This window comes from Neolamprologus brichardi, chromosome 12 (assembly GCF_056152115.1).
Source record: "Neolamprologus brichardi isolate AB-2024 chromosome 12, ASM5615211v1, whole genome shotgun sequence".
Taxonomy (NCBI): Eukaryota; Metazoa; Chordata; class Actinopteri; order Cichliformes; family Cichlidae; genus Neolamprologus; species Neolamprologus brichardi.
Genome location: NC_142115.1, coordinates 9,194,892 through 9,218,324, shown reverse-complemented (window position 1 = coordinate 9,218,324; position 23,433 = coordinate 9,194,892). Strand labels below are relative to the sequence as shown.

Here is a 23,433-nt window from a genome sequence, read left to right as displayed (position 1 = left end):
TGGCTTCCCTTCATTGGCTTCCTGTTAAATCCAGAATTGAATTCAAAATCCTGCTCCTCACATACAAGGTCTTAAATAATCAGGCCCCATCTTATCTTAATGACCTTGTAGTAACATATCATACCATATCACCCTATTAGAGCACTTCGCCTCTTCTGTGGAACCAGCTTCCAGTTTGGATTCGGGAGACAGACACTATCTCTACTTTTAAGATTAGGCTTAAAACTTTCCTTTTTGCTAAAGCATATAGTTAGGGCTGGACCAGGTGACCCTGAATCCTCCCTTAGTTATGCTGCAATAGATGTAGGCTGCCGGGGATTCCCATGATGCATTGAGTTTTTCCTTTCCAGTCACCTTTCTCACTCACTATGTGTTAATAGACCTCTCTGCATTGAATCATATCTGTTATTAACCTGTGTCTCTCTTCCACAGCATGTCTTTTATCCTGTCTTCCTTCTCTCATCCCAACCGGTCGCAGCAGATGGCCGCCCCTCCCTGAGCCTGGTTCTGCCGGAGGTTTCTTCCTGTTAAAAGGGAGTTTTTCCTTCCCACTGTCGCCAAAGTGCTTGCTCATAGGGGGTCATATGATTGTTGGGTTTTTCTCTGTATCTATGAAGCACCTTGAGGCGACTTTTGTTGTGATTTGGCTCTATATAAATAAAATTGAATTGAATTGAATTGAATAGAAGAAGCCATGTCATGAGATCAGAGCTCCACTGACTAATATTGTCACTACTCAACCTTTTGAACTCATCTCAATTGATTTCCCACACCTTGAAAAGTGCAAGGCCAGTTATGAATACATTATTGTAGTCATTGACCATTTTACACTCTTTGCCCAGGCTACAACTTCCAAATCAGGTAAAACTGCTGCATGCAAAATCTTTCATGACTATGCTCTAAGATTTGGCTTTCCAGCACGAGCGCATCATGATCAAGGTGCTGAATTTGAAAATTAGCTGTATGTGCAACTGAAAAACTACTGTGGAGCTGCTGAGTCCAGGACTACTTATGAGTGCCTTCGTCTCCTCTGTGCTGATGTTGGATGCTGGGGTTTTGCATTGCTGGTACAGGCCATCGAAGAAGTGGAAAAGAGGGCTTTGTTATCCTACCCTGGAACACCACCAAGTCATTGGTTTAGGTATGTGGATGACACCTGGGTGAAAATCAAGTCTCAGGACTTACCAAAATTCACAGATCAAATTAACTCAGTGGACCAACACATCAAATTCACCAGAGAGGATTTGAAAAGTGACAGGTTAGCATTCTTAGACTGAGATTTCCATCAGTAATGGGGGACATCTAAAAGTTGATGTGTACCATAAACCTACGCATACGTATTTAAGGTTTGACTCTCATCATCTACTGGAGCATAGACTGAGTGTCATGAGGACGCTACAACACAGAGCGAACACCATCCCCACAGACACAGCGGCCAGGGAAGCAGAAGAACATCACATTAAGAAGGCCCTGAATAAATGTGGTTATCCCAGCTGGACATTTGTTAAAGCTGGGAAGATTCAAGATTGTTTATTTGACACCTAAAGACACTTAAAGAAAGCTCCAGCCGATCCAGGAGAGAAGGACAACTGCTGCCTAAACAAAAACCTAGTAATCCCGTATGTGTCAAGAGTATTGGAACAGTTGAGACGCATTTTTTCTAAACACTGCATCTCTGTGGCTTTTAAACCCTAAAACACGCTGCACCAAAAATTGGTCCACCGCAAGAATCGGGTCCCCCGACACAAAGAGAGTAATATAGTGTACACTGTTAAGTGCCAGGAAGACTGCCATACATTAGGGAAACCAAACAACCTCTGGCAAAGTGGACGGCAGAACACAGAACAGCCAACTCGTCAGGCTAGGACTCACTCAATTTACACCTACAGTGGACACTCTTTCAGCGATAAGGATGTACAGATCCTGTACAGGGAGGAACGTTGGTTTGAGCAGGGAGTCAAAGAGGCCATTTACGTGAAAAGGGAAAGACCATCTCTGAATCAAGGAGGGGGCCTAAGGGTACATCTGTCACCATCTTACAATGCTGTAATTGCAGCCATTCCCCAACTCTCTGTATATGGTACTCATGGCCATTGATCAGTGGTCTTTGATCAGTGGTTGTTGATGTCATAAGAATTTGCATATTAATGATCAAGGAACTCAATTCCAAGCCCATTGTTCCTTCAGTGGTGCTAGTCATTATGCAAAGTCAGTCATTATGCAAATGTACTGTTTATAAGGTTTGGGAAACTTGCAGTCTGCGGAGACTGAGGAAGTCACTTGGACGAGTGACGAAACGCTCCACTGAAAATACTGCATCCAGATGAAGAGACTCAACTTTTGGGGAGTGCTCAGACTAGAAAATATAGGAACCAGTCCATTTGATAACTGTGGCCATAGAGACAAACAACTGAAAAACTAAAAGCAACTGCAGACAATGAATACCTTCTTCTTGAGAAGATTTCATTGTGCATTCATACTTCAGTGTTAAATCTGCATCATTTGTACATCACAACCACAAACCACTCTGAAATAACCTACTGTATTCCCAACGGACACCTCCCTGGAAAGGTAACCATGTCACACTGATCCAGTGGCAACTATTGGGATCGGCCTGTTCAGTCCCTTCAAACCCTCATATGCATTTCCACTTACTTTTTTTACACAGTCCATTTTGCTTCAGAAGGTTCCTAAGTGAGAGAAAGGTGAGCCAGAGGTATCTGTGTGGTAGCAATAATAAGAGCTGTTTCTCTATCTCTATTCTTTAAATACAAAATAAAGGAGCTTCAGCGCTTCCATTTGTATAGGAAACACTGGAGCACCATTTATGAAAGAGGAGGAGAAAACGCTGTCCCATAAATTATTGTAATGGATCACTGGCATACAAACAATCTGTATAATACAATTGCACAGATCATGGAATTTCCTCCCCCTAATCCTTAACAAGGAGGAGGACATGAGATGAGAAATGACTTTGGTTCACAAGAGTAAAATATAAGAAAATAAGATTGATTTAATTTTTATGTGCTATGGGATAGATTTACTAAATTCAAATCATTGTGATGTTCCAGTTGCTTGGTGACCTATCAGCAATGTGCTTTAATTTATATAGAAAGATGCAGCTTGTTCACTGCAGTAAAAAACAACATTCTGCGACTACTACATCACTGCAATTCAGATAAATGACAGGAAGCCAAAGGAGAATCTATATACTTTTGATATAACCAAAAACTCTTCTGATAAGACTGAGGTGTTGTATTTTCAGAGGACTGCACAAGAGAACTTCTGCACAAGTTGCAAACCTTTTTCCATACAAAGTAAACAAAAAGCAACAATTGCTGTACATAATATAGGTTATGTGGGAGTCTCTACAGAGTCCCTGCAGAAGCCTAAATCAGCTCTTAGTCTACAGCTGTTAGGGTATACCCTACACCAGGGGTGTCAAACTCAAATACACAGTGGGCCAAAATTCAAAACTGGAACAAAGTTGCAGGCTAACATTAATATTTATTGAAATATATTTATTCCTCCAGATATAAGAATGAATCTTTTCTTATGGACTCAAACACGTTTTGCTGAAAAACTGAATATGGAACAAGCAAAGCTTAATACTAAACAATATATATATTAGCTGTAAAATACCAGTAGGCCAGCTCTAATAGTAATTTGGTATGGCTTCGCGGGCCAAATGTAATTAGGCTGCGGGCCAAATTTGGCCCACGGGCCAGAGTTTGACACCTATGCCCTACACTGTTAAAGGCCAAACTTCAATGAGATTCCATTGAAAGTGTGTTCAGGAGGATGTTGGTTTTCCTTTATGAACTAATGCCCTATGTTCTGTCTAGGTTCCACCTCCTCTGTCCTGATTGGATGCTGCTCACAGAATCCACCTAATTGCCAATCAGCAGAGCACTACTTAATGCCTGTGGAGCTGTGTTTCTGGGCCCCCTGGCCATTTTGATTGCTGTACCTGTGCAGGCTTGCATGCCTTTTTGACTTGTATGTGCATTTTGTGTTTCTGAGTTCAGACTGCTTGTAGGGGAGAGCTGCCTTTTGTTTTGATTCCCTGTTTTCTCCTGTTTATGTGATGTTAGGTAGGTTATAGGTTTGTAACCGAGGACAAGGTACGAGTAAAAGGGGCAAGGAAATAAATTGATAATTTATTACATTAATTAAACATACAATTTCCCAGTTATTTCCAGACAGAACTTAAAACACATCCTGCTGATATCCCAGCTACACATGAGACTTACCACACAAACGGTGCAAAAAATAACACAACACTGCAAACCATCACACCCCGTTTAGTGACACTGCAATCGATTTACCTGTGGCACGCACTGCAAACAATTCGGGTCTCAGCACAGCTGGGAATGCATGACCTGCAATCTGGGATATAAAGGGAAGTGGCACAAACAAAAAACAAAAAGGGAGGTTAGTCCACCCTTACACAACACACTCACTCCCAATCAATAACCCCCTTTACGGCTGGACGGACTAACCAAAACAAAATTACAAATCAATCAAAAGGATGAAAAAGGACAGCAGAGACAGCACAGAATATTGATCAGTTTCCCTGCGTGCAGTCAATCTAGGGCTTGATCAATTCTTCTATTAAAACTCGTGGTCATACGACAATATACCCACTCGCACCCGAGTGAATTAATCACCTGTTTTTTTCCACAGAAGAGCACTGACCTCACCCCACACACTCACTACCTTTTCAAAGCTCTTCAGCCAATCACCTGGCAGAGAGCAACAAACTGCCAGGTGGCACTTGTTACAGGTTGTATATTTTGTTTTCTTTGTGTTAGGTAAGTTCCTTTTATTTTCATATCAGGGATGTTTTGTTTGCTATGTTGGTCTCACCTCTCCCTGAAGTTAACCCTCAGTCTGAACTAGAACTGAATTAGAATTTCTAGCAAGAAATAAACCTTTTAACTTACCATCTTGGCTCCTCCTTCACTATTTACCTTTATGTTGGTCCCTTCTAACCCCTAGACTAGCCTGAGGACGTAACAAATGAGAGAGCGAAAAGCAGTAGTGTTTACCATCATCTTCCATATTTTAACATTTAATAATAAAACTGATGTCATTCCACTGTTCAATCCATTCATCATTTTGCTGGTCCTTTTGTGTTTTTACTTAATATAGCAGAGGTGGTTGTTGACGGATGGAGCACAGTACATCTGCTGACAGCACTGAAAAACTGGAGCTTCAGTATTACTGAATTTGTTAAATATGCTGAATGAATACACAACATAATGACTCGTGTTCCTCACTTAGGCTACTATTTAAGATGAATGGCTAATTAAAATTATAAAATTATGTTAATTACTCGAGTATCAAAGGCTGCTATGCTGGGATATATGAAGACTCCCTGATCTCCATCACAGAGCCATTCTTAAAGTTTGCCTTTATGAAAAAACTAGAGTGCGCTTTCTAACATTCACGCACTTTCATACTGCAACTTAGGGTTAGTATCTTGCCCAGTGATTTTTGGCATGCTGAGTGCTCTACCTCCTGAGCCACAGTAGAAAACTCACAGTGAGCAGAGTGCTTGTGGTCACTTTGTGAAAGACCTCCAAAATTGTGCTACGGGGACTACGGGGTCACAAGATACGGGTTTTCCTCCATTGCAACACTCTACAAAGCACAGTAAAACAATCAACTGTTACACATTACAATATATAACCAAGCATTGTAATTGGACTCAGCACTGAGGTGGAGTATTCTGCCACCTTGTGAGTCTGGCAGGTTGTACACTGCAGTGTAAACAGAAAGGCTGACAGGATCAATAATGGAGCCAGTCTTGTGTTGTGCCAATCCCAATGCAGCAGCTAGAGTTAAGGTAGCAGGAGACACCTAGACAATCTGCTAAGCTTAGATAAGCTCAGCAAAGAATCCAGATACCATAACCTTGCAAACACAGGAACAGTGGCGAAAAGACAGACAGTGAAGTGTGCTCTAATTACACCTATATACACCAAATATGAAATAAAGAAAGGCTTTATTACATACAGTACATGTCATTATGTATTTCTGGACAAAATTAATCAAATGATAGTTTTCTTCAGGACTATAGCCATCCTCATGCATCTCCCCTGGCTCAATGTTATCCCTCATCACATTCTCCAAGGAAGAAGCTGAAAGAACATATTGAGGCTACACTACGTACACACAAATAATGCCTGCCAACCCCCTTCATGTCACAAAACACCCCGAGTGCTTCACATAGAAAAGATTTCTCAGTCAAGTCATACATCAGGTCCAGGCAGAAGCATGTCCATGCTCATGTCTCCTAATGATGATGATGATGATGATGATGATGATGTCAGAGTTCATCGTGGCGCAGCGGTTCCTGGCTGGGCTGGATGAAGACGCCCTCCATAGTACGCCACCAGTTGTGCTGATTGGGGGAGCTCATGCCGTGCACCTCCCGCTGTCCACGTATGGGGTGGCCGTACTGTTCGCCCGTCACACTCAGGAAGACGTCGGTGCCCACGTGTTTGAAGCGCACAGCCTCGTCGCGCTCCCAGTGAATGCCTTCACACTGAACCGTCCACACGTCCAGGTTGTCACCCTCGCCGTTCTCTCCAAAAGCACTCACCTCCTGTGGATGGTGCAGAGGAGAAGGGAAGCATTTGTACCCTGGGGAACATCCACATGTGTTTAAAAGAGCAAGAGAAACAGTTGTGTGTGTCTGACCTGGTTATTAGACAGAGGAGAGCTGAAGTGGTGTGTGTGGAGGTTTCGTCCAGTCTTCATGTGTGTGATGCGAATGGCCTGGCCACATTTGATGGGAGCACCACGCAGACATGGATTGTTGGGCTTCCCACGAATCTGCCAGTAGCTGTTGGCATCATCTGCGTTCTCCACTCCAGTTACAGACTGCTGTCCACTACCTACACACACACAAAATTATATCATTAAGTGTCATTGAGGCATCATGCATTTATAGTACTTTCATCTTGAATTATTAATTACTGTTCCACCAATGAAGAGTGCTCAGTGCATGCAAGCCTGTTAAGATTCAGCAGCCAAGTAGACAAAGACTTGTTGTTGAGCATTGTGCTCATAGAACAGGCTTTATGCCCATTATATACAATTTCATTCTCAAGGTTTGCTAATATAATGTGACGGCACCAAAACCTTCTGCAGATGATCTCCAACTCTGCCCATTTACTTCAATAACAGCCTGCATGCCATTGAGATCACCAATGAGATGTTATGGCACAGCAAGAACATTACTAACCAAAATAACAACGTAAATAACGTTTCAACGCAACTTTATTATTCCATGAGTTATTTACAAGTTTCTCTTTGTTCACAGCCATTGACATGTCAAAGAGGTTAACACGTGAGGAGCGGATCAAAATTGTGTTGATATCTGGTGAACGCAGTAACCGGGTCATTGCAGCAGATTTCAATGCAAGACACCCTACGAGACCACCCATCTCCCATGCTACAGTTAGCAAACTGCTTGCTAAGTTTTGTGAAACTGGTTCAGTGTTGGATTTGCCCAATATGTGGACGCAAGAAAACTGTCACTAATGAAGAAACATCAGTGGCTGTCCTAGCTTCATTCAGCAAGAGCCCACAGCATAGCACTCGCCGCACGTCACTGGAGAGTGGCATTAGTTGAACATCCCTTCGGCAGATATTGGATGGATGGATGGAAATGGCACCCTTACAAACTTCAGCTACTGCAGCATCTCAACGAGGATGACCCAAATCAGCGCACAGAATTTGCAGAATGGGCAAAACAAAAATTGGAACAGGACCCTCAGTTCACGCAGAAGATTTTGTTCAGTGATGAGACAAACTTTTATGTGAATGGTGAAGTTAACAAACAAAACCACCGCTATTGGTCTGACACTAACCCACATTGGATGGATCCCTCCAAGACTGTTGGAACAACAAAAGTGATGGTTTGGTGTGGTATATGGGGTAAAACGATAGTGGGTCCATTCTTCATCAATGGAAACTTCAAGGCCACTAGATATTTGAAATTGCTACATGATGATGTGTTTCCCTCTTTATGCACTGAAGCTGCCAAGTTCCCTGAGTTTTTCCAGCAAGATGGTGCACCACCACATTATGGATGCCAGGTCCGAGCATTCCTAGATGAACAGTTTCCTGGAAAGTGGATTGGTCGTCGTGGGCCAGTTGAATGGCCCCCAAGGTCTCCCGATCTGACCCCCTTAGACTTTTATCTTTGGAGTCATCTGAAGGCAATTGTCTATGGTGTGAAGATACCAGATGTGCAGCACCTGAAACTACGGATACTGGATGCCTGTGCTGGCATTTCTCCTCCGGTGTTGCTGTCAGTGTGTGAAGAGTGGGAGAAGAAGGTTGCATTGACAATCCAACACAATGGGCAGCACATTGAACACATTTTATAAGTGGTCAGAAACTTGTAAATAACTCAGGAAAGAATAAAGTTACGTTGAAACCAAGCACACCATTGTTTTTCTTGTGACATTACCAATAAGTTTGATGTGTCACATGGCCCTCTTCCTATTGAAAAAAAACAAAAAGTTGTATCCAAGATGGCCGACTTCTAAATGGCCACCATGGTCACTACTCATCTTGAAGAGTTTGCCCCCTCACATATACTAATGTGCCACAAACAGCACTTGAATATCACCAACCATTCCCATGTTATTACAGTGTATCCATATAAATGGCCCACCTTCAGTTTTCAGGCCCCTCTTCTGTGGAACCAGCTTCCCTTTTGGATTCGGGAGACAGACACTATCTCTACTTTTAAGATTAGGCTTAAAACTTTCCTTTTTGCTAAAGCATATAGTTAGGGCTGGACCAGGTGACCCTGAACCCTCCCTTAGTCATGCTGCAATAGACGTAGGCTGCCGGGGGATTCCCATGATGCATTGAGTTTTTCCTTTCCAGTCACCTTTCTCACTCACTATGTGTTAATAGACCTCTCTGCATTGAATCGTACCTGTCATTCATCTCTGTCTCTCTATTCAACAGCATGTGTTTACCCTTTTTTCCTTTTGTTATTGGGTTTCTGTGATAAGTCAGGCTCTCTACTTCAGGTTCTGAGCGCACTCACGAGAAAAGGACTGCATCATCCCTTTGAGTGTGGGCTACTCCAATCAGACACGATCTAATGATGATAGAGATGACAACGACAAAAATCCAAACAAGAACATCAAAACAATATAACAGCAAAACGTGATACTTTTGCAAGTAGGACAAGAGTTTAATGCAGTAGAAAAATCACTATTAACATTAATACTGATAGCGTAAAAATGTTACTGTCACACAGCCTAATATAGGAGACGTAGAAAACACTTCACTTTTGTCTGAAGATCACAGTGAAATTAATTAGATTCATTGATTCATTCATTCTTTGTCCTGTGTCCTAGTAGTTGTAATAAGCAGTATAAATGAGAACCATCCATCCATCCATCCATCCATCATAAATGAGAACAAGCAGCTTAATTCTGAATCACCAGCTGAACACATGCACATTCCGGTGACAACACAGTGCAGTCTCAGCTGGTACTTTACAGCTGACAGTGAAGTTGAACAGCAGTCTAATGCACTTAAACATTCAAGAATCTCTTGCAGACAATTTTGAACCAAAACACATAACCTGCTCCCAACCAGGTTACCATGGTGAATAAGTTGCTATGGTGATTTAGCTGGGCAAAAAGAGGGCCAATTTTTTGACATAGAAAGAAAGGCTTTAAGGTCAACATAGCTCACTACCCCATCAGTCTCGCTCTGTACACAAGATTATTCAACATCAGATCCTGTCACATCCACATGTTGAAGATCTTGTGTAAAAGTGGACATCCCTGTTCAGACTTTAAGTATATATTTTATATTGTTATATATCAGGGATGTCACCAGAATTGATACTTATGATACCCTTTGATATAATATTTATAATAATGTGTATTTATTTAATTATCTGTCAAGTACCACTGGCATGGTAGGGAGCTTATGTACCAAGGCTGCAGTTTTTCCAGAACAGATGAGTCTAGCATACACCTACAATTGTTCTTGTCCATCCTTACATGCTGATAGGAAAAGAGCAACCACTAGCACAGGAAAAAAATACACGTGGAAGACTGCAGCTAGTGCAGCTGCCATTACAGCTCTACCCAAACTCACTTGCAAGAAACCAGTTTTGTTTTGTTTTTTTACTGAATCATATTCCAGATATAGTTATAAAATGAAAATTGACATAATTTGTAGACTCTCAGCTTTCATTTGAGGGTTCCACATTCAAATTGGATGAACTGTTTAGGAGTTTTAGCTCCTCGACATGTGCCACCCTCATTTTAAAAGGGACCAAAAGTAATTGGACAATTGACTCAAAGACTGTTTCATGGGCAGGTGTGGGCCATTCCTTTGTTATATAAATATCAACATCATCATTAGAGCATAGAAAAACAAAACTAATATGTTACATTACTAAATCACTGAAGCTTGAGATGCTAGCTGCGTTTCCCAGAGATTTCACTTGAAACCACTGTGAGACCTTGGCCCACCCTATCATGTGACCTACTGAGGTCACTTGACATAAGGTGTGAGTTGAGGTTTTGAATGGGTTAGAGACTCAAGATGTTCCCACCTGACAATACCACCACATCAGCACTCATATAGTAGAAGAAAACTAGAAGCAAAGACATTGCAGTGCGTGTTTTCAAAGTATTTTCCACAAAGTCTCACCCTTTCAAACTGTTGCAACATGTCTTTCTGTATTATCTGTACATCTTTGAGCTTCTGCACTGATATGTCATTAAAATGGTGGTGAAAACCGACAAAATGATATGGTCTTCAACCCAGCTGCAGCAGTAACGGCACAATGTGCCAGGTTACGAAAATCAAGCCGTACATGACCTGCAGGAATGCCAGCTTGCAACAGTGGACAGGATGTCAACTTTGTTGTATGATGCTGCATGATCTCCAACTTCTCCTAACTAAAAGTCGCAATAAAGAAGGGGGTGGGCATGTTTTACTGTCTCTGCTGCCTGCAGAGAATAGGTTTTTACCTTTACCCGTTTTTCTAAAATGAAAGATACTAAGCCATTTGTCTGTCCATTTTACAATCACCATCCAATATAAAGCCCAGATTTGTAACTGTGTGCTTAATATGTGGAGCCAATTACCCTTTATGTTAAGCTCAATAAATATTCTATTCTGTGATGCAGCCTGTCAAACTTATAATGTTCTGACTACAGTTAGATTCAGTGTGGAGTTTGAATGTTCTCCACTGCCCTTTGTGCAGACTAGTGACCTGTCCAGGTGTGCCCTGTCTTTCTCACTATTACAGGTGGGACAGTTTGGTCCATATATAAATGTAGACCACCACATTTCATTTAAGCAGCTTTACAAAATCCACAGTCATCATGTCCGATTTCAATGGTTCAAAAAATTAACAGACAACTGACTGACAAGTAGCTTGATAGCTGGGTGAGGCCTGTTCTACTGTCATTCCATAACAAATGAAGCAGACATAATATCTACATCTGAATTCAAAGTGTTGATTTTGTCATTTAAATGTGAGACCCAAAAGAGACGTCAGTGCAAGCTGCCTTGACATCAGTTAAAGTCTAGGCTGTTCTATGATTTCAGCTGTATTCACTTCTAAAATGACTTATCTGAGAAAGTTTGATGTCACATGAGGCTAAAGTGGATGTGCACTTGTCCCAGGCTGGCTACACATGCAACAAGCATTACCTCGCTTTCAAACCAGCAACTTTCAGGGATGAGGCCGAAACATCTGCTAGGATCGTACGATATGAAAAAGAAGTGAGTTTCATAGTTTCAGTGAGTCACTGTTACAGTATGCAAACCTTACTTGTAGCCTCTCTACCAAATGGCAGATGTGAAAGTCAGTCTCCCCCCCTTTGATGGGGACGACCCCAAACTCACTGACTTAATGGATGCTCTTATAAAGCAGGTAACTCTATAATGCCAAACTGCACTGATGGGAATATCAGTTTCTCATTCTTGTGCTTATAGCACAAAAGCAGCACGCTCCCGAAGACTAACTAAGACATGCAATCATGGAGCGAACCTCTTCTTAACTTCAGCGTGGGGAAAGGTAGTCGGAAGTTGTGCTGGGGTTGAATTTCCGGGTATTTTTTTGCTTCTACAAAGCTCTTCTAGCACAGTAAGCGCAATGCTGACGCCTCAGAGCTGCTGTACACCGGCAGCTCTCTGAACACTTACCTGAGCCGTACTTAACGTCGTGGGAGTGCAGTCGGACGTTGTGTCTGGTGTTAAACAGTTTGACTAGAGAGCCGCAGGTCACATAGCTGAGCTCCGAGTCTCGTCCTTCACAGCTGGACCACAGCAGCAAGAAGAGCAACGACCTGATGAGCCCGCGGATAGTACCAACCACCTCCATCTTTGTGTCTCTGCTGTCATGACCGGCACTCACTTCCGAACCGCAATGCTGCTTTCCACCAATCACCACTTGACAAGTCCTAAAATACGGAAGACAATGTCAACACGTGATTGGTCAGAATAGGCATATGCGTCGTTATAACAGTTAACGACAAACAGTAGTAGGATTCATGCAGAAGCAGCTCCGCCCCTCATACGTTATTCCCGATTTAAACTGCCTGTGCCTCCGATGATGATGATGATGATGATTGGATAACCCTGGTACATTTGCATAAACGTTAGTTGTCCTGGGAACTCAGATGAGCCGAAATAGACAAGATAAGATGTGGTTTTGCCACTCAGATGGATTCAGGTCAAATCTACTTAACAAATACTGTGAACAGTAAAATAAAATAAAAAATCTTCTCAAAAGACGAAATAGCATTTGGTGATGTTTCAGGTCGTCGCTGACCGCAAAGGCTCTTCCTCCAGATAGCTATCAGCTACTACCAGTTGGCAATGAGGGGAAGGGAGAAGAGAGCGGGGGGAGATGGGACACATGGCACCCACCACCTGTACAATTTAACATACACAGTAACCTGTCTAGCATAGACGTGTTTATGTTATCTAATTTAGAAGCGTATTTCTATACATACAAGACAGAGAAAAAATTATGTATTAATTATGTATTGTCTTGACCACGAAAGTGCACATATGTTCATGCCAGTGCACTGAATCATTATGCTGTCATCATTGATAGTCAGCTGTCAGCCTCTGATCGCTCTTCTGGCCTTTCTGAAACTTTTAAATAATATAGTTATTGTCACTTTGTATCGATAAAATCCAGTTTCCCTCTGAGCACGGGGGAATACTTCATTTGATCCAAAAACACACTGAATGTAATGTACCCGATCATTATAAAGAACTTGGCAATGGTCACTGGTGGAATATCCTTCATTTCTAACACATGCACACACAAAGAGAGAGAGAAACAGGTGAGGGTGAGACAGAAGGATAAACAAAATAGCAAAGAAAATAAAATAATTAAATGTAGAAGAAAAGAATAGAATCCGAACATAAGTTCTCTCTTCTTTGGGTTTACTTTTACATTGGATCGACTCACAAAGTGTCTGGGAGAAGACGTGCAAAGTAAAAGACGTATAAAACCATCAAATGTAATCTCATAAATTGTCAATAGTGACATTTAAACTACCCTAAAATCCTAAATCCTAAAATCCCTACAACATAGCTATATGGATGTAGATGCCATTTTTCAGCGTCCCTTTGGATTTCAATATTTGATAAATGTTTTTTCCTGCAGATTGATTGACTCTGCCTGTTAATCATCACATCGGCCATTCAAAAAACGAGTCACTGGAATTAAAATGTTTATTTTACTGCTCTGTGCTGAGGAAAAGTCACATGGTGCGTGAAACGCTCTTTTTTATGTGTAGCAAGGTGTATCAGAGACAGTTATAACTGCTGTGATAACGGTTATTTTGTCTATCTTATGCTAAAAAAAAAAAGAATGGTTTGTAGGAACTTTGACAGCTACTTCACTGAATAATATTACTCTGAGATTGTAGACAGGGATGCTTGAATCTCTGGACTGGAGCCAAGTACTGAGTCCTAGACTTTGTTGCTGAAAAGAATTCTATCCGTCTATCTATCATAGATATAGATATATTCATTCAGTTGTCATGTTAACAATGCAAAATACAAAGAGTGATTTAAAAAGTACATTTCTATAGAGTAAACTGCGCTCACATCTATCAAGAAATAAGGGGCAAAGCTACCGATATCACTTACGTTTCCAATCAACATTTTTTACAGTTATAATAAGTGAGAGGTTTTTTTTGCAAAAGAATAAAAATAAATGTATTAAAAATATTACTTATAAAAACGGTTGTTGAAAGTCGCCTTTACTCAAGGGAACACAACAATGTGGCGTAGGAATTAGAGAGTGAGGATTCAGATGTGAAAAGAGGCCATGAACGCATCGTGAGGCTGGCCGGACAGGTCAGGTAAGTTTTACCGCGGTGGGGAGGTGCGAGCAATTTGCTTTTCCGGCTCCTGACTGCGCTTTAACCACTGTTCATAGCGATGCCTGACCTATAATCGGTGTGAAAGTTTGAGAAAACAAAGACAGGAGGCTGTTGCCTGTGTCACAGACCAGCACCGACACCAGTGAGAAGGTAAGTCAGCGAATGAGTGAAGTTTGAATAGGAGGGGAACAGATGGACTTCCAGTCTAAAGTGCTCTGTGTGTTGTGGTCAAGCCGTGTACTCCCAGCTCTGCCACCCTCATCATGTGTCGGTGCGCTTTTGGGACCTGGCGGTAAAGGCGGTACCTTGTGCTGATGTACAGGCGCCCTTTGAAGAACCTGTGACCAACATAAGAGATTAAGCTAGGAGTCCTAAATAGTGTATATTTTGTGAGCCTTGACTCATGGGGAGTCTGAGCTAAGCTCTGTAAAACTACAAATCTCTCCTTTAGTTTACTTATTGAGGAGTGCTGCCATGAAGCAAGAGAAAAAACGTCCTATTGTGCAATGTCATACTGAGAATATTCTATAAATATTCACAAATAACGTAAAAATGAAATTATTGTGAATGTTCTCTGTTTAAACAAAAACAACAAAACAAAAAAATCTCTGAACTTGTGCTCATTTCTCGTCATTTTACTCATGGAATTAGCTGTTTTGCTACAGTTCCCTTAAGCTTTCCCAGTTTTTACAAATAACAATTATATTAACTTAATAAATGGAAGATGCCTCATGTAGACAGCCTTGACTGAAAAGTCTGCTGGTGTGAGGCATTCACCATTTTAATTATGGCAAGAGTGCTGCTCTGCAGCCAAATGAAGGACAAGCGCTGAAACCTTGACCTGACTGATGAGATGTGAGACACAGTGGATTGCAGTCAGCTGCACCACACTTAGTGGCAGACAAGCCTACAGTGGGGACCTGAATTAAAGACTCCAGTGACAGAGAAATAGACTTGGTCTGATGAAGGACATTTTCTTGTACTTCACATATAAGAAAACAAGAAAGCTAGGAAATATTTATGTGGATGATACTTTCCCATTCTTCAAAATCGCCTCAAAGGTGTTGAGAGAATATTGTATGTGCTGGTTAGTCCAGAGATCTTTTAAGAAGACATGGTTCCTCTTTCATCTAAACCAAGCACAAAATTCCAAAACTAAGTTTAAAATAGCCTAAGCACAGTCTGGACCCAAACCTGCTGAGGTGTGAATGGTCAGTGTTTCCAGCATAAAGCAGTTCTGAAAAGGAAAAACAAGCCAAAATTCCTCCACAGCAGAGTTGGTGGGTATTCGGTATACCAAGTATTTATTGGAGCTCCTGTGTGGAGCACTGACACAGCAGTGCAGACTGGATAATCACAGTACTTTTATTATCTTAGAGGGATAATTTTGGAATTCGTAGACATTTAAATCCAAACAGTTTACTGTTCTTCAAATTGAGTAAAGACTCGTGGTCACCCACCAGCAGACGAAGAGTTGGCTTTACAGCATACGTTTTGCATTTATGACTCAATTAATGGAATTACATTACATTCTGAATTTGTTTCATCCAATTTTTGTCATCTGATCATTTATTAAAGTTCTCGCTGTAGCTGATATTTTTTTCTTGGACCTTGGCAAAAATTCAAAAGTACAGTGCTGTCATGATTTATGGAAAGCAGTGAAACTGTATCTGTGAACCTGCAAGGAGCAGAGGTATTCAAGGTGGATGAGTTTAAATACCTGCAATGGCAGTGCCCAAGAGAAGTGAAGAAGAGAGTGCAGGCAGGGTGCAGTGTACAATAATGAAAAGGAAGGTTTATAAGTAGGTAGTGAGACCTGCCATGATGTATGCTTTGGAGACGGTGGCACTGACAATAAGACAGAAGGCCAAACTGAAAATGCTCAGATGAGCAATCCAGGATTAGCAATAGGTACATTGGAGGGACAGCTCAGTCTGGGATGAGATAGTTTGGACATATGCAGTGGAGGGAGAGTGTCCAGTTTATCCAAAGGATAATGAAATAATGAAGATGGAGCTGCCAGGCAGGAGAAAAAGAGGAAGACCTCAGAGGAGGTTCATGGATGTAGCGACAGATGAGGATGCTGGGACAGGGTGAGATGGAGGCAGATGATCTCCTTTGGTACCCCCTAAAGGAAGCAGCTGCGAGAAGATGAGGAATGAAACTAAGGCCTGTGTTTTTATTTTAGAGGTGCTGTAAGTTCAGATCTTGGTACTATGCCATTGTAATCCTCTCTGTTTCTCTTGGCAGAAAGTCAAAGCTGCGATGTTCTCAGGAGTCTCCAGATTTGACCGAGTGAGGGAGATGCCACTCTATGACCAGGTCCCAGCGGATTCCCTGTATGGGGACCTTGCAATACCTCCACCTCCACAGCTCCTGCATGGGACAGTGCCAGCTGTCAGCTTAGACTCCCTGCCCCCTCCCCCTCTACCTGAACAGCCAGCTGTTGGACCTGAAGCTTTCTATCCCCCTAGCAATGACGACCCAATGGACGAAGACCGTGACGCTATGGACATTAAGCCAGTTCGCCGCTTCATCCCTGACTCTGTCAAGAACTTTTTCCGTGGCAACAGCAGTAACCGTGGTAGCAAGGGTGGGTCTGGCCCTGATTCCCCTGCTCCTTCATCCAAAAAGAGTGCTAAGTGCCACACCACATCAGGAGTCCCCTGCTCACCGCCTCACTCTGCCCCTCCATCTCCCTCCCTTCCAGGCTCCTATCGAGACCGCTATGGTGGCTCTGGAGGCAGCTACACATCTCAAAAGGAGCGAGATGGACTGCTGCTCGGTGCCGAAGCATTTGACTCTGCATCTGCAGTGCCCACCAATGTCTCAGTTCAGACGTACCAGGAGCGGGTGGAAGAATATCATGCGCGCTACTCCTACATGAAGTCATGGGCTGGCTTGCTAAGGATCCTGGGCGGTGTGCAGCTGCTGCTTGGAGCTGCAGTGTTTGCCTGTGTCTGCGCTTACGTACATAAGGACAACGAGTGGTTCAATATGTATGGATACTCTGGGCCGCAGCTGTATGGAGGGCTTGGTGGAGGCGCTGCTGCATATGGGTCTGGGGGTTATTTATACACAGGACCCAAGACGCCTTTTGTTCTGGTTGTGGCTGGCCTTGCATGGATAGTGACAGTTATTCTGGTTGTTCTTGGCATGACCCTGTACTACAGAGCCATCCTTCTGGATTCCTCATGGTGGCCTCTAACAGAGTGTTCCATAAATCTGGTGCTGGGTGTGCTCTATTTAGCCGCAGGGTTGGTGTATGTAAATGACACAACTCGAGGGGGGCTGTGCTACTCGCCAGTCTTCAATAATGGAGTGAACGGTGCATTCTGTCGCACCGAGTCCGGCCAGACAGCAGCCATTGTCTTCATCTTCATCACCATGGTGCTCTACTTTATTAGTGCAGCGGTGTGTGTGAAGCTGTGGAGACACGAAGCAGCCAGGATGAGGAAAGAGGGGCTGGCACAGGAGGTCTGACACACACACAAAAAGCACAAAAATAATATCCACAGCTAAATACCTAACCTGACCTTTAATGCAGAGGCCTGGAGATACTCCAGAGAACATTTTGGGGGCTTAGGGTTAAATTTGTCATGTAATAAAACATTAATTTTATTACATGACAGTGTACACCAGTAAGTAAACTATCATGTTTTTGCACCCATCCTGTGCTGTTATATCCAAGATAAGAGATCAGCACATACAAAACCAAAACCTAATGCCAATCAATCCTCTAGAAAATAGAGTCAGCATTCCTGGACGCTGTTGTAAGACCGCTTTGTAAGTAATGTTAAGTAATCACCTGCTTCACTGGATGAGACTTTTTTTACATGCAACAATTTTATTTTCAGTGTAATTCAATGTTATTTCTATTGCACCAAATGACAACAACAGCCACAGCAATTTTAAAGTGCATTACACTGTTAGGTAATAACCCTACAATAAAACTGAAAAGTAATACTGAGCAGTGATGCTTATCCTGTTGTGTTTTTGAATAGTTATGCCCCCCAAAGAACTAGCCAGCTGTTATTCTCTTTTTCTCCAGTTTTTATTCTAATCTAATATTCAATTATGTATAGAAAAGCATAGAAAAAAGTGCTTGTATGATTGGGTCAATAAGGCAAGTTGTATTGAGTGATCAGATGGACTAGAAAAGTGCTATATAAGAGCCAGTCCATTTGTTTATTCGTGTGTTGCACACCTCGATGATTTCAGCATGGACATTGAGCTAAGAAACAATCTGAAGCCCAGCATTCTACAGGGAGAAAGATTATTCACAAGTGGATGTCAAAGCAAATTCAACCCAAGGTCAGATTGTGCACTGCTCAGAGACACAGTAAAACAACCCAAGAGCTTCATGTCAGATTGTACAGGCCTCAGTGAACATGAGAGTTCATGACAGTAGAATTAGAAAAAGACTGAACAAGCGTGGTTTGTTTGGAAGGGTTGGGAGGAGAAAACCTCTTCTATCTAAAGAGAACATAGCATCACAGCTTAGGTTTTGCAGAGCGTGTATTTACCCAATGTCAGTAAACTCCTGTTTCTCTTTTTCATTACACAATAGATAAGAACCATTGGCTCATCTGTCCCACTCTCTATAGTAAGTATGAGAAAGTGTTTGAAATGTTCCTGCAGACACCAAGGTGCACACAGTATGTATGATTTGAACATGTGTCTATGTTTACCTGCCGCAGCTTGGTCCATCCTCCAGGGTGTCGGAGCAGACCCCTCTCCCCACCATTCAGCCAGACATCATGGATGCTCCCAACCACTTAAAAGCTGCTCCTCTCATGGCACCAGAGCCAGAGATCCTCCGTGGTCACATACCAGCCGGACACATCCCCAAACCTGTTATTATAGCCGACTATGTGGCGTGAGTATTACCATCTAGGTCTCGTCTTCCAGCTGTGTATTGTGCATTTAACAGGGAGGCCCTAGTGTAGTAGAAGATGTCATGTGTATATTTGACATACAAACAGACTGATTAAACACAGTCCCCAATTTTGTTCTCGTGTTGCAGTGTTTCCCTATTGTAGTGTCTTTACCTTACATTATAAAGTGCCTCAAGGGGACTGCTGATTGGATATGATGCTATATAAATTAAATTAAATTAAATTAAAGTGTTTTAACAGAAATAAAACCTCCAGCAGTGCAATGATGACCACTGTGTTTTTGTACATTGGTATTCTGGGAAAGCAGTATCACACTTATGTCTGTAAATGAAAAATACATAACTCCAAACCACCCAGAATGGTGTGACCTCTTTTAGTTTGTGAACACTCCAGTACAGACTATGTGAATTATGGCTCTTCTAGAAAACTCACTGCTACAAAGGCTGAATAACCATTTCACCAGTGCTACTGTTTGTCACACTTTCATGTTAGGCCCATCTCACACAAAGTGGCATACAGTTCATGTGTAGCTTGTTGCGCGTGTTTCTGTTTACACCATCTGGTGTCCTCCTGTCGGTCCAGTTACTGGATCAACAAATTTAATGTTGGTCCAGGTTTCAGCATTGCAAGTGACTAGTCATACTGTAGTGATGTCATAGCTTTGCGATGTGGAAACACCATCACATCACACACCAAACCCTCACCACAATCACATCCTAACCTTGGCCCTAACAGCCCTCATTTTGGATTTTTTTTTCTTGAGTGGACATCCGCAAAGCTATGACATCGTAACTATGTTTGGTCAGATGCGATGTTGATCCTGGACAAATATTATTATGATGATCCAGAAACAACACCGACACACATCAGATAGACCTTCTGGCCCAGTGTGGGTAGGACTATGAAGTGCTGGTCTTTGGCATTTAATGTGCTACACTGTCAAAGAATGCCCTGTGGAGAATCAAAAATAAGTATTGCCACACATTTAATTCCTTTATCATTGAACTCCATTGTTATCCAGAAAGTGTCATCACACAGTGTCCTGCTGGCCTAAATACACAGCCCACCTCTAAATGTGGGTTAAATCCACACTGCAAATAGTACATTATTACTCGTGCTTGATAGCAGTTTGCTAAAAACTCCTCTGACCAGCTCTAGTAGAACATTACTGAGCCTTCAAAAACAATTATTTTTTGAGTGCATATTTAAGCTGCTTTCACTGGTTCCTTTATGATCTTAGATCTTTTCATGGATTTGGTGTCAGTAAGACAAAAATTAAAGGTGCACACATGGTTTAGAAAGTAGTTTATTCAGTTACCAGTTTACCAAACTAGCTATTTTCTAAACCATCCTCAGAAATCTGATTTTTATTAGCAGTTTAAGATCAAGAATACGATAAGTAAGATAAGATAAAGGAGGGTATCCCAGTTAAACACCTGTGTTAGACACATTCAGCTGCCAGTGCTCCAAGAAATATTGTTTCCTTTGCTGTTTCTACAGGAAGTATCCCAGCATTTACACAGATGAGGAGAGGGACCAGTACAAGGCTGTGTTCAATGACCAGTATGCTGAGTACAAAGAACTGCATGCTGAGGTCCAGGCCATGGCCAAGAAGTTCGAAGAGATGGATGAAATGATGGCGAACCTTCCATCCCGGCCCTCCAGCCAAATGGTAATTTTGCTAGCGAGCAGATAGACAGACACACACATTGTAACATTACATCCAGTAACACGTTTGCTTTGTTTCAGGAGGAGGAGCGGATAAATGGTATTTTAATGGAGTATCAGAGGAAGAAAGCTGTGAGTATACATCATGAATTGTTGTCTGTCAGACTGGGGTCTTAGGGAAGGGATACTGTTTCTATAAAAGATATCCCTTCATGTCTCTGCTAACAACAGTTATTATTTTTAATAATACTTAGATCAAAGAGCTGCCCCACTAACACTCTGTTGTGCTTTCATATATTTGGGGGGGGATGTTTTACAGAAAGGTTTGGATAAACCAAAAAACCTAGCAGACACTTGTTCGAGTGCATAACTCCAAACTCTCATCAAACCTCAGAAGAATCTATTTACAACATATGAATTTGTTTGGAAAATAAATGCAGTTTTTCAGCTGAGTCACACTTGTCTCACTAACCATTATATATCGTTCTTGTGTTAGCCTCATATTTTTGTAGTTTCCAGTATTTGTTTCATTATTGTTTTATTTTTATCCATCCATTTTCTGTCACTTCACTGGGCTTGGGTTGCGAATGCAACAGTCTGAGCAGGGAAGTCATTTTTATTTGGACTTTAGTCAAGGAACTGAAACCCCAGACGTTAATAATCTTTGGCTTTACTGCGCAGCATTAACCTAACATGGTTTTTGATTACAGGAGCATCCTCACCTCCCTGACAAGAAAACAAAAAAAAAATAAAAATAAAACCTACAAGCAAACATATAAACTCCTCATAGAAGGGTCATACCTGCTGAAAATCCAAACCCAGTGCACAGTACCCCTTAAAATAAATAAATCATTTAAAAAAAAGTTTAAAAAGTGTTCTTCCCTTTTATTTTAGTGAAAAAGCACAAGTAAATTGTTTAAATTTACTTCACATCCACTGTCACAGATGATAGATGAGTTGGTTTTCTAAGTCTCTCTTTTGCTGTACATACAAATCCTACTACAGGAATCAGAAAAATGCAGATGCCAAATCACCTTACTGTAGTGTGGTATAGCAGGTGATGGGTAATGGCTTTTGTAGGATAGAAGGCCATAACAATGACAGTGATTTGGAGCTCTAGCTCAGATTAATCATGGCAGCTTTCTTGTACTATCTATCCTGTTTTCATATTTTGACAAGCAAACGAACACAAGTCTGAAAAACCCAACTTGGGACCTCAAATGGTGTGTCACCATTAGGGTTAAAATGTACTGCCTGGTTTCTTAATACTTGTGTGGTTTACTGAAATCTTTGTGAAGAAATGTACTCAATTTTACTGATTTCTGTTTTCCTTGTTAGGACCCAACATATTTGGAAAAAAGAGAGAGGTGTGAGTATCTAAAGAACAAGCTTTCTCACATCAAACAGAAGATTCAAGAGTACAACAAGTCCGTGGGCTACAGCGATGCCAACTAAGCAGTTAACACAGGTGTGCTCAGGTGTGCTCTGCTGCAACACAACAGTGGGACTGTGGTGTAAATTTAAAAAAGACGTTTGTCTCTTCCAAATGAAACTCCCCGTTACTGCTGAACCATAATTCCTGACAAAAGAGGTGACATTATCACATTGAAATAGGTGGAAAACACTGCAGTCACTCCGTCATGATGGATGGTAGACTCACTGTCACTAGAAGGAACATCGTGTGGGATGTGTCGTCATTATAGAGGGAATAGTAAAAGTCACGGAAACAGTAAACTTCAACAGAGTGTTGGTAAATGAACATGCACACAGCACCCCCCGATAGGTGTAAAAGAACATATTGGGGATTTTGCTGTATTAGAGACTGTAAGGTGGCCATGTTAGCTTAGCATAACAGCAACAACAGCAACTTCAAAAGAACACTGGTAGACAAGCAAAGAGATGAAATCTTCATGTTGGATGTTGCTATGGAAACATTAATACAGTTACTTTTATTCATGAGCAAGATAATAAAGATAGTTGACTGCTTTCCTCTGACTGGACACTGTTTTTTTTTTTATCTGTAGTTTGGTTTGGGGTCATATGATAGATATGTGTATTTGCCTTATTTTGCATTTAAACATGAAACCTGTGCTCTGAATTTATATTTTTAACTATAATGTAAATTCTGCTTTGTGATTTGTACAACTTTGCCATAGTAAATATGTGTTTAAAATTGGCTGACATGGTGGTGCAATGGTTGGTATGGTCAGTCCACATGATGAACAGATTCTCCACAAGAGATCTTTTAGGTGCTTGAAGTTAAAGCGAGATGGGGAGGTAGGGAACGTATCACAGGACATTAAAGTTTCCCAGCAGAACCTTGAATCAGTTGACTATTTGAACTCTGACCTGTCTCCGACCACACAGCTCCATGAACAACAAGCTGTCTTCTGGTACCTTTCTTTTGTAACCATCATTAAAGTTTTTTGTTTCTATCAATGTGTGCTGCA

General features: G+C 41.6%; 2 protein-coding genes across 2 annotated transcripts; one reads left to right on the top strand and one right to left on the bottom strand.

Annotated features, from left to right (window-relative positions):
• Window positions 1-4,192: 4,192 nt before the first annotated feature.
• sdf2l1 (stromal cell-derived factor 2-like 1) lies at window positions 4,193-12,464 on the bottom strand. Its single transcript, XM_006797580.3, has 3 exons — window positions 12,217-12,464; window positions 6,709-6,905; window positions 4,193-6,613 (listed from the first exon to the last, which is right to left on the bottom strand). Exons 1-3 carry the CDS (start codon window positions 12,392-12,394, stop codon window positions 6,335-6,337), a joined length of 654 nt encoding a protein of 217 aa, XP_006797643.1. The 5' UTR covers window positions 12,395-12,464; the 3' UTR covers window positions 4,193-6,334.
• Window positions 12,465-14,444: 1,980 nt separating this feature from the next.
• Window positions 14,445-23,418, top strand: marveld2b (MARVEL domain containing 2b). Its single transcript, XM_006797579.3, has 7 exons — window positions 14,445-14,567; window positions 16,668-17,894; window positions 18,988-19,023; window positions 19,118-19,296; window positions 20,816-20,987; window positions 21,065-21,115; window positions 22,322-23,418. The coding sequence occupies exons 2-7, from the start codon at window positions 16,683-16,685 to the stop codon at window positions 22,436-22,438; spliced, it is 1,767 nt and encodes a 588-aa protein (XP_006797642.1). The 5' UTR covers window positions 14,445-14,567; window positions 16,668-16,682; the 3' UTR covers window positions 22,439-23,418.
• The last annotated feature ends 15 nt before the right edge of the window (window positions 23,419-23,433 follow it).